This window comes from Hemitrygon akajei, chromosome 2 (assembly GCF_048418815.1).
Source record: "Hemitrygon akajei chromosome 2, sHemAka1.3, whole genome shotgun sequence".
NCBI classification, from domain to species: domain Eukaryota; kingdom Metazoa; phylum Chordata; class Chondrichthyes; order Myliobatiformes; family Dasyatidae; genus Hemitrygon; species Hemitrygon akajei.
The window spans coordinates 25,358,073-25,370,415 of NC_133125.1; the positions used below are offsets into that span (position 1 = coordinate 25,358,073).

The 12,343-nt window shown below is 39.4% G+C and overlaps 1 protein-coding gene across 2 annotated transcripts in view; it reads left to right on the forward strand.

Annotated features, from left to right (window-relative positions):
* The window catches only part of LOC140740049 (aminopeptidase Q-like), a 140,730-nt gene extending 131,151 nt beyond the window's left edge, over positions 1-9,579 (forward strand). Inside the window, exons 17-20 of one of the 2 annotated variants that reach the window (XM_073068880.1) lie at positions 1,305-1,472; positions 3,470-3,610; positions 6,830-6,905; positions 8,404-9,579. In XM_073068880.1, the coding sequence (XP_072924981.1) occupies positions 1,305-1,472; positions 3,470-3,610; positions 6,830-6,905; positions 8,404-8,529 (511 nt within the window). In that variant the 3' untranslated portion in view covers positions 8,530-9,579. The remainder of the gene's footprint in view (positions 1-1,304; positions 1,473-3,469; positions 3,611-6,829; positions 6,906-8,403) is intronic. The other variant, XM_073068889.1, reaches the window with a different exon arrangement.
* Positions 9,580-12,343: the final 2,764 nt, after the last annotated feature.

Below are 12,343 nucleotides of genomic sequence, written 5' to 3' on the forward strand. Positions count from 1 at the left end.
ATGCTTTCAGTCTTTTGTGTCTTCCGCCAGATGTAAGAGAGGAGAAAACATAAGAGGGTGAGGTCTTTGATTATGCAGGCTATTTTACTGAGGCAATAAGAACTATAGAAAAGGTCCATGGATGGGAGGCTGGTTTTGTGATGTGCTGAGCTGTGTCTGCAACGCTGCAGTTTTTTTATGGTCACAGGCAGAGCAATTGCTATCCCTAGCCATGATGTGTGGTGCATCGATAATTATTGGTGAGAGTCAACAGGGACATGCCAAATTTCTTTAGCCTCCTGAGGAAGTAGAGATGTTGGTGAGCTTTCATGGGCGTGGCATCAATGTGATTGGATCAGGACAGGCTAGTGGAGATGTCCACTCCTAGGAACTTGAAGCTCAGCACCATTGACATAGATAGAACTATGGGTACTACGCGCCTTCCTGAAGACAATGAACAGCTCCTCTGCTCTGCTGATGCTGAGGGAAAGGCTGTTGACATGACACCATGCCTCTATTATTTGAGACACTGCCTACTGAAGTGATATCATATGCAAACATATAGAGTTGGAGGAGAAACTGGTTCTGTACAATTGTGAGTGTCCAGGGAGTAGAGCAAGGGGCCTAAGACTGCAATCTTGTGGAACATCAATGTTGAGAATAATTGCAGCAGATACGTTGCTGTCTATCCTTACTGAATGTGATCTATTGGTCAGGATATCAAAGGGAGATGTTGAATCTCAAGTCTAAGGGGTTGGTGATGTGTTTTCTTGGAAAATAAGACTGGCCTATTTTAAACAGATGAGTTACCCAGTTTCCTGCTGCAAAAGCAGTCTCATCTATTTTATTTCCATACTAGATCATTATAATTAATGCTTTAAATTAAATCATCACTCTTCGGCAGAGCATTTTCTTTCAAGAATCTGAGGTGCATTATTGATGCCAAATAGAGGGTACTTCAATCTTCAATTAGTCTGACGCAGAAATCTTCACACCTAGTTTTTATTTGAAACTAATTGTGAATTGGAAGATATTAAACATGAATATTTCTGCCTGCCCATCCTTCATGTAAAGATAAGTGTGAGAAATACTTTTAAAATCTTTATTGTTATCCAGTGCTCTCTACAACATGTACTGCATTGAGGGAAATGAATGAACTTATGAAGTGAATGCTAAATTGCCACTATTGCTTTTTTGTCACCTGCTAGGAGTGTGTGTCAAAAGTTCAGGCATAATCATCAGAAAAGTTACACAGATGTTAATTCAATTGGTAAGAGTTTCTAGAAAGTGTAAATGAAGAAAAAATATTTAAACCTTTCTTTCAGATTTCCAGAGTCTCTCAGAGAAGCAATCTTCTGTGGGGCTATTAGAGCTGGCACAGACAAAGAATGGGATTTTGTATTTTCAATGTATCAGAATCAAACTTTAAGATCAGAAGGTATAGATCTAATTTCTGCTATGGCATGTAGCACCGAACCATGGATTCTAAACAGGTACAGTAAAATTCTGCTAAATCTTAATCTGACAATTCAGAATCCTAAATGTTCGGCATCTCACTCACTGTGGTTCCAGTTCCAATCTTCCCTCTGATGGGTTGGAGACTAAGTTTACTTTTTGTCTTTCACTCACCAGTACCCAGTTCCAAGCTTTCTTGAAACTTACCAAGTTCTGCTTCCTGCATTTGAAACTTACCTGGTTCTCTTTCCCGTGCTCCCTTGAAACTCACCTTTGTTTACAATGGTCCCTTAAACTCATTGTTCTTTTGGTTCCTGAACTTCCTTTACCATCTGTTGCTATGTTTTATTGCCCACCCAATCTTTTGGCCACCTATCTTTGCAAAATGATACACTTATTGTTTAAATTAAATGCTATTTTTATCTTTTTTTTAGTTAACCACAGTTGGTGACTTCTCTCTCCAACTGTTTCTCTCTTATTGCAATTTATCTTTTCTTTATACATGTACATATTTACTACCTGTACATATGACTGAAAATTTGGGAGATGAGCAGGACTGATTTGCCAGTTGCTGGAGGCTACAGGCACTTGTGTTGAGTGGGAACTCGGTTCACACCAGTATCATTGTATCTTGCAGAGAAACCTGAATGGCTGAGTTAAACACCCTGGTTCAACCACACGTTGCCCTTGCTTAGTTTATGATTTTATTGAATTATAATGATGGGTGATGGTCTTCCAACTCATGAATTGTTCAACTTATGAACAGTTCTTAAGAATAGAACCTGGTCATAACCTGGGAAGATCTGTATTCGGAAAGATCCCCTTGGATGTCTGCCACTGCATCTCGGCTGACTGATCCCTGAACCTAATTTGTCTGGTCATTTTGCCTAGCTCTGCTATCGTGCATTACCCAAACTTAAAATAGTAACTTTGCACTCATGCTACTCTCCCTTATGTTTAAAGTTGCCTAGGGGGTGCCTTCGCAATGAGGCCATTAATTAATCCACTCTCATTGTACAATGCCAGTTCTTATAAAGCCTACTCCATGGTTGGCTCTATAATGTTGCTCCATCAAGTGATCCCCAAAACAATCAAAGAGCTCCACATCAAAACCACCTTCACCCATCTGATATTTTCCTGTCTCTGTGAAGATTAAAAATGCTCTGTACTTACTGCCATACAATTTCGATGAAGCTCTCACTATTTCCAGCCAAATGAGTTTTACATCTGCTTTCCTGAACAAAGATCAATCCTTTTCTGCTGCAGAATTAACAGAGCCACTCCACCATCTGCATCACCAAGCACCTCCTCCACCCAGGCCATGCTCTCTTCTTGATGCTGCCATTGGGAAAAGGGTAGAGGAGCCTTGGGTCCCACACTACTAATTCTGTTGTATTTCTTTGTTCTACTATGAATGCCTGCAAGAAAATTACTTTAGGGTAGTATATGGTGACACATATGTACTTTGATAATAAATTTATTTTGAACTTTGAACCTACACCCATCTCCTTTTCCTTCCTAACTGTTATGTCCCAGTGTAGGTCATCCTGCTACCATGCTTCTGCAATAGCCCAGATTATATTTATTTCTGTTCTGTTCAGCTGATTCATCTCAAATGCCACATGCATTCATATACAATCTCTAGTCTTGTCAATTCCATCCTTACATACTGATTACTTGTCCCTTCTTGTTACAGTCTCTTTATCATTTCCTATATTAATATCTTTCCCCCTGTGGGGAAAATAGGAATGACACAAAATACAGCATCTTAACTGAGATAAGAAACCATGTGCTAGCTATGAGAGGCAACTATCTTTGTTCCAACTTACTTATCCACGTGATAATGTTAGGTATACAACACAGGTTAGTTATAAGTGGGATCCTGGTGTCCTAACATTATGACAGCCAAATGCAGCTCGATAATGTTCTTAATTGGGACCTTGATTCATGATATGACTATGAAAGTTGATGTTTGATATTCTGTACATAAGAGATGATCAATAAAAAGATGCAACTTTTCATTTTATTTCTGCAGATATTTACACTATACAATGGATGAGTCCATTTTCACTGAGCGTCATGTTAGGAAGGTTTTTAAGTCTGTTGCAAGTAATCCCATTGGTCGTTTTTTAGTACAGAAATTCATAAAAGAGAACTGGCAAGTTCTTCAAAATATGTAAGTAAACATGCTGCAGTGTAAGCTTCATCTGATCCCCTTAAGTTCTTTGAAGCATGATCTGAAAGAAAAACGCATCTAATATTTTTCCAATTTTCCACCATTTATATTTTGCATCAATTATGAAATTATGTTACCAATTTTTTACAGAATAAAGATAAAAATATTGGAAATAATACATCTGTAATAAACATTTCTCTATATTCATATTTTAGTGGAAAATCATTGTCTATTTTCCAGATTTGCAAGTAAATACTGATAATAACTCAAGCGACTTAGTGCAAATCTGAAATATCTCCATGAGGTGGAATTCCCATGTATAGTTAATAGTTTGTGGTAGATTTGATAATTATATTTGTGGATTCCAACTTCCTACTGCATTTCCCCAGAACTTGCACCAGGGAGTCAGCCCAAATGCCTGAGTCAAGTTGGACAGTGCAGGATTCTAATAGAAACAATTACCTGTAAGGGACTAATGAAAATGTTAGTCAGCTCAATGGTAGTCAAAGGCTTGTTGTTTGTCTGCAACATAGAAGGATAGAACATGTTATGTGGCAGATGCACACGCATCAGGCCTCTTACTCTCACTTTATTCATTTCATTGAGTCAGGGGTATTCGGTAACTTGTTAAAGCTGATGGATTGGATGTTACTTACCCAGCTCCTCAACTTTATGCAAAATGTAGCCAGTGCCTCTTACGCGAGGAAATCTGCAGATCCTGGAAATTCAAGCAACACACACAAAATGCTGGTGGAACGTAGCAGGCCAGGCAGCATCTATAGGGAGAAGCACTGTTGACATTTCAGGCCGAGACCCTTCGTCAGGACTAACTGAAAGAAAAGATAGTAAGAGATTTGAAAGTAGGAGGGGGAGGGGGATATCTGAAATGATAGAAGACAGGAGGGGGTGGGGTGAAGCTAAGAGCCCCCCCCCCCTCCTTTTTTTGTTCTCTCTCTGCGCATCACTCTTTGCCTGTTCTCCATCTCCCTCTGGTGCCCCCCTCTCCCTTTCTTTCTCCCTAGGCCTCCCGTCCCATGATCCTTTCCCTTCTCCAGCTCTGTACCCCTTTTGCCTATCACCTTTCCAGCTCTTAGCTTCACCCCACCCCCTCCTGTCTTCTCCTATCATTTTGGATTTCCCCTTCCCCCTCCTACTTTCAAATCTCTTACTATCTTTTCTTTCAGTTCATCCTAACAAAGGGTCTCGGCCCGAAACGTCGACAACGCTTCTCCCTATAGATGCTGCCTGGCCTGCTGCGTTCCACCATCATTTTGTGCGTGTTGCTTGAATTTCCAGCATCTGCAGATTTCCTCGTGTTTGCAATATTTCTTTGTGAGATTTTCAGTGCAGCACCGTGCAGGCAAGAAGAAAAACAAATCTGCAAATGCAGGAACTGTCAGAAAAAAAAACAAACAGTACTGGAGATTTGCAGGTCAGAAAGCATCGGTGGGGAGAGAAATCGGGTTTTTCTTTTTGCCCATTGAACTGCCACTCACTGGATATTTTATGTTTTTTTTGCATCATTCTCTGTAAACCCAAGAGACTGTTGTGTGTAAAAAATCCCAGGTGATCAGCAGATTTTGAGATACTCAAGCCATCCCATCTGGCACCAATAATCATTCCATGGTCAGGGTCACTTGGATCACATTTCTTCCCCATACTGTAGATAAAGTGGACAACAAATGCCCTTTACCAGAGTAGAAATGGCTAATGTGAGAGAACACAGTTTTAAGGTGATTGGAGGAAAAGTATAGGGGGGATGTCAGAGGTAGAGTTGTTTTCTACACAGAGAGTGGTGGGTGCATGAATCCCACTGCCAGGGTTAGTGTTAGAGGCAAGTACATTAGGAAGATTTAAGAGACTCTTAGGTGGGCACATGGGTGAAAGAAAAATAGACGGCTCTGTGGGAGGGGCTAGCTTGATCTTGGAATAGGTAAAAGGGGCATTGAAGGCCTGTACTGTTCTGTGTTTTATATTTCACTGATCAGACAGCATCAGGTGAAAGAGTAAAAGAGATGAGACTATAAGTAAGTCATGCTTAATCCCAAATGTCTGGAGCTCATAGCCCGATGGCGGAGGCCTGTCCTGGAGTTGGAGCACTGCCCGTGTGTGTGAATGGGAAGGAGAGTGGGAGAAAGGAAAGGGGCTTGTTATTGTGTTAAGGGGGTTATTGTGTTCCATGTTGTTCTGCCGAGCAACTTTGGCACGCTGTGTTGGCACCAGAATTTGTGGCGACACTTGGAGGCTGCCTCCGCACATCCTTAAGTGTGTCGGTTGTTAATGCAAATGACGCATTTCACTTCATGAATCTACGTCCATATGATAAATAACTATGAATCTGAAGAGAATACTCAAACAGATGATACCTGCACTGGGAGAAACATTTCTGTTTTTTCTCTTCGCTCCTCTGTTCTGCAGTTTGAAGCACATTTGATGGTTTCAAAACACAACTTCTTTTTTCTACAAATTCTGCCTGACCTGCTGGACATTTCCATCATTTTCTGTTCTTACGTCAGCCTTCTGCTTGACATAGTAAGTGTAGTGAAGACTGTCCAGATTTTGGCATTGACAAGGTGTCCTTAGAAAGGAGTTTGCAGGGTGGTTTGGTCTGAGTGAACGTTTGCCATGTGCACTACCCAGCTGAATTGCTGATTATCCAAAATGTTTTACTTCTATTGCCCATTACTGCAGTGATTAGAGACAATATTGCCTTTTAGAGCATTTAGGGAAGCAAGTAAGAGTTGATTATTTTCTCTGTGCCTAGGGTTATATATGTATTTTATAACAAATCAGAAAAATATAAAGTTGCATTACCTTGTCATTATTCCCGAAAATGCTGTCTTAAAAGTTATACTTTTCATAATCTCTGTGTTTTAAAGTACAGCCCACAAATATACTTGTGGAAATATGATCACGTTCAGTGCAATTGATTAATCACAGTGGGTATATGCGCTATTACTCATAAGATATTGGAACTTGTATCCTCACCTAAACAGCAGGGCGGTCCACAGTTCAGTGTCTCTTATGAAAGGCAGTAATTCCAGAAATATGATAACTTCTCAGAACAAAGTCGGGCATGATTCTACATGATGTGTTTTAAAAAATGTAGATCGAGAGTATAATCTTGTGACTGTATTTTTAAAAAATGGTACAACTGAGACAAGTTGATACTAAACACTTTTCAGTTAATATTATAATGATAATTTTGCCTTTCTGTAGGTTTACAGACGTTTATGCATGGAATTTTTTATCCTGGATACTGATTGACATTGTGCCTGAATTTGAACACCCAGAGGTATGAGATACTATATGATTACTATTCCAATACCCATAGCTAAAATTTCAAAGTAAAATCAAATGTATAGTTACTGAAGGTAGAAACTGCCTAAATCTTGAATCATTGTATCAGGGTCATGAAATTTCTCAATGGTTTCCACATGGATTGCAAGAATAGATTTTGATAATTACCAAGAAACAAATATTTAGCATATAATCTGAGGAGGGAGGGGTTATCTAAAAAATTCATTTTATTAGTCTCTCGACCCCATATGTTATTTGTCAGTTTATTAGTGAAAATCCTTCACAATGTGGAATTGTTTTACCTCATCTGAAAATGAAAATGGCTGAACACTACAACAGCAGATACCAGGGTTAAGGGTAGAAGCCTAGTTGTCCATCAGGCTGAGAGAATGGCATGTTTATGCCACCTCCTATCCAGCCTTTTTCCTTTGCGCTTCTGTCATGATCAACCCCTTCTGGATTTCAGGCCAATCCCACTGGGTAACATTGAAAAGCCAGAAACACAATGGCTCCTAAGCAGTTTGTAAAGTTGAGGATATTTCTGGAGGTGTGGTAGACCAAAATTCAGGTTCTACCACAAATATAATAACATCAATGCTCTGCTACAGTGGGAACAACACTGTTGATGATCTACACTGGAAACTGGCCCCCAGGGCCTAAAAGTTCTCTCATGTACCCGGTTTTTGTCCTCTTTGTGAAGGAAATGAAAACCAATAACAAGACCCATCAGGATAATTTTCCTTAGGCCTCCTATCATCGAACTTTGGTCCAAACAAGCCTGAATTCCCCAGCTCCTTACAGCTCATTTGTCTGTAATTCCCCCTATGTTAGCTGCATCAGTGGTATGTCATTTCTCAATAGTTTCAACTCATTCCCAAAGAAACTAAATAGATCTTAAAACTAACGTAGCAGATTGGGAAGTGCAACCAAAGCATAATCAGTGAAGTGCAGACAGCTGAAATTTGTTTGGGTAGATGTCACCAGGGATGAAAGAAAGATTAAAATGCGAGGGGCTGGAGTAAAGGGGAAAAAGTGATTTGGGGGGTAAGGGGGGATGAAATGGGTCTTTAGATGAGTATTTAAAATGGCACTTTAACAGGGAAAAATTTTGATACAAGCAGTGCATTTTTGACAATTTAAATGTTGAAGGTGGTGTTGAAACTGTCTGAGCAAAGATTAGAGTATGTTTGTGAGGGCCAAAAACCTGGATGAGATCTCAGTTGTAATAGTGGCTTTTGGTCGGGGAAGATTTATTAGGGATGAGATTCTGTTACGGAGTGTACCTAATGAGCATCAAGATAGACAGGAAGACTAAATGTGGTAGGTGCTTCTGTAGAATGCAAAATACACAATGGGAATCTGTACCAAGAACTCACATACACTACACAAGAGCATTAGGAGTAGCCAGTTTTATCTAATGGCATGCTACAGACAATTTTCATTTATAAAGCACTCTTACATACATCTCATTCCTATCTTTTTATATTTTACAGCTTCAACAATTTCTCAAAAATTCAGAGGTACAAGTCGTTGAATTAACAGAAAAGAATTTCAAATGGAAGAAGGATAATTATTCTAAAATTCACAACTGGTTGGCTAAAAACGTACATGCCAGTTAAAGCATTTTTTTAAAATATAATCAAGTGTGCAAAAGTGCATAGACTAAAGTAAACCCATCTTTCTTCACAAATAATTCGTACCTCCCCATTTCTGTACACCAACTTCAGTCATGTTCTTGTTGATTCCCACCCCCTTCATGTAGAATTTTCCTTTAATTTTGTTATATTTCTTGGCAGGTATTATATTGAAGTATAAACCAGGCTTTACTATTATTTCCTTTTATAGTAGAACATTTCTTAAAATAACTAAGATTTAAAACAAAGAAAATTAGTCAAATCTCCTTATTTTTTTGAATGTCACATTTGATGTTTTGATATTCACCTGCGAACTTTGTAAAAATTATTATTCTTTATATGAAAAAGACTGCATACACTTCTTAACTAATTCAATTAATGCCTTAAAGAGCCAAATAAAACCTCTCTTAACTATATGCTGTTGTTTGCAAAGGCAAACTTGTATCTCAGCTGGCTTCTTGATGTACCCAATGGTTTCTTTTTAATAGGTTTATCCCTTATAATCCCCAAATCTCTTTCCTAATCAACACATTTACTGGCAGAGTTGACCAAAGAAGATACCGTATGTGTACAATTGCTTAAAATACTGAGACAGCTTATCAGTTCTTTGTTTCCATTAGCCTTTTTAACAAAGGATTGTTAAAAAGGGTAATTTTTAACCTTTAACCTAAATTTTTAACAAAGGGTAATACATTACTCGTGCAATGTAAATTCTAGCTTTATTTTTCTCACATTTGTCTCAAGAGCTTCAGCAATCCTCATGCCAAGGTTTTCTAAGACTCTGTACCAATTGCGTATGACTGCCAGCTTATCAGAAAAGCACAGGTAAACTGCTGACAGAATTTGTCAAGCCACCTGGTGTGTGTGAACCCCAGTGGTGTTCGCCTTGCAGAAAATGTTGGCACTAAATTATCAATTGTGTCTTAATTTCCTTTGAAGTAATGTGCCTATTGATGATATGTTATAATTTGTTCTTTGTTCAATCTGACAATCATTTTACAATAAACTGTGGCCAATGATGGCCAGTGAAACTTACCATTTAGTCTGCTAATATATTCTGTGGATATCCAATTGACATCTTGAGATATTTTTTTCCAGTTGATCACACCTGAAAGTGCATGTGTGAGCTGAGAGCAAGAAATGAACACTCCAACACTTACCAAAAATTACATGCTCAGTAATGGTGAAGATGTGCAAAAGGATGTTTTTCAATCCAGTTTGTTGGCATGTACACTTTTTTATGGAATTCAGTACAGGGGTTAATCAGTTTATTTATCATTATCCATGGTGTAGACCAATAAAATGAGAAACTTCTTAACACTGACAATCCGGGGACAAACATTAAATCTGCCATATTGTGTTGGTTGTTATATTTCAGGTATTACCTTGGTAGAAGACATGAAAGTGTTGACTATTTTCTAAATGGAGAGTAAATACAAAAAAAAACTGAGGTGCAAAGGGACTTGGGAGTCCTCGTGCAGGATTCCCTAAAGGTTAATTTGCAGGTTGAGTCTGTGGTGAGGAAGACTAATGCGACGTTAGCATTCATTTTGTGAGGACTAGAATCCAAAACCAAGGATGTAATGTTGAGACTTTCTGGTGAGGCCTCATTTGGAGTATTCTGAGCAGTTTTGTGCCCCTTATCTTAGAAAGAATGTGCTGAAACTGGAGACAATTCAAAGGATGTTCACGAAAATGATTCCAGGATTGAGTGGCTTGTCATATGAAGAGTATTTGATGGTCTGGGCCCGTATTCACTGGAGTTCAGAAGAATGAGGGGTGACCTCACTGCAACCTATCGAATGGTGAAAGGCTTTGATAGAGTAGATGTGCAGAGGATGTTTCCTGTGGTGGTAGAGTCAAAGACCAGAGGGCACAGCCTCAGAATAGAGGGGCATCCTTTTAGAATGGAGATGTGGAGTAATTCTTCAGCCAGAGAGTGGTGAACCTGTGGAATTCTTTGCCACGGGCAGCTGTGGAGTCCAAGACTTTACGTATATTTAAGGCAGATGTTGATAGATTTTTGATTGGTCAGGGCATGAAGGGTAGGGAGAAAAGGCAGGAGATTAGGGCTGAGAGGAAAACTGGATCAGCCATGATGAAATGGTGGAGCAGACTCGAGGGAGAAATGGCCCAATTCTGCTCCTATGTTTTATGGTCTTATGGTATTTATGAAATAAAATCTTATTAGTTGACAATTCAGGTTACTAAGCAGAAGGGTCACTAACTTGCATGCATTCCAAGAACAGATTTTGATAATTGTCCAGGTCCTTCTGCAGCCTACCTGTTTGCTCAACACCACATGCCCTTTGACCATTCTTTCTATCATCTGCAAACTTGGCAACAAAGCCATCTATTCCATCATCTAAATCTTTGATATACAGCATAAAAAGAAGTGGTCCTAACACCGACCCCTGTGGAACACCACTAGTCAGTGGCAGCCAACCAGAAAAGGATCCTTTTATTCCCACTCACTGCTTCCTACCAATCAGCCAATGCTCTAACCATACCAGTAACTTTCCTGTAATACCATGGGCTCTTGACTTGGTAAGCAGCCTCATCTGTGGCACCTTGTCTAAGGCCTTCTGAAAATCCAAACTTAAAACATCCACTGCATCCCCTTTACCTAGTAATCTCCTCAAAAAATTCCGCCAGATTCATTAGGCAAGATTTTCCCTAAAGGAAACCACGTTGTCTTTGGCCAATCTTGTCCTGTGCCACCAAGTACTCCATCACCTCATCCTTAACAATTGACTCTAACATCTTCCCAACCACCATGGTCAGGCTAACTGGTCTATAATTTTCTTTCTTCTGCCTTCCTCCTTTCTTAAAGAGTGGAGTGACATTTGCAAGTTTCCAGTCCTCTGGCACCATGCCAGAGTCCAATGATTTTTGAAAGACCATTACCTCCACAATCTCTACCACTACCTCTTTCAGATTCCTAGGATGCATTCATCTGGTCTGGGTGACTTGTGTACCCTTGGGTCTTTCAGCTTTTTGAGCACCTTCTTCCGTGTACTCTTCCTGCACTCACTTCTCTTCCCTCACACCCTACAACATTTGGCACACTGCTAGTGTCTTTCACAATGAAGACTGATGCAAAATACTCATTTAGTTCATTTGCCATCTCTTTGTCCCCCATTATTATTTCTCTGGCTTCATTTTCTAGCAATCCTATATCCACTTTCATCTTTCTTATTTTTTACATTCTCTGAAAAGCTTTTACTATCCATTTTGATATTGTTTGTTAGCTAGCTTGCTTTCCCTCCTAATGATTCTTTTAATTGCTCTTTGTAGGTTTTTAAAAGCTTCCCAATCCTCTATCTTCCCGCTAATTTTTGCTTTGTTGTATGCCCTCTCTTTTGCTTTTACATTAGCTTTGATTTCCTTGTCAGCCATTTGAGTATTTCATTGTTTTTGGAATACTTCTATCCTGCACCTTCCTCATTTTTCCTAGAAACTCACACCATTGCTGCTCTGCTGTCATCACTACCAGCATCTCCTTCTCTCATCCCACTGTAATTTCCTTTACTTCACTGAAATACTGCTACGTCAGACTTCACTTTCTCCCTATCAAATTTCAAGTTGAACTCGATCATATTGTGATCACTGTCTCCCAAAGGTTATTTTAATTTAAGCTCTCTACTCACCTCCAGTTCATTACATAACACCCAATCCAGTATAGCTGATCCTCTCGTAGGCTCAACGACAAACTGCTCTAAAAATCCATCTTGTAGGTACTCAACAAACTCACTCTCTTGAGATCCATTACCAACCTGATTTTCCCAATTGATCTGAA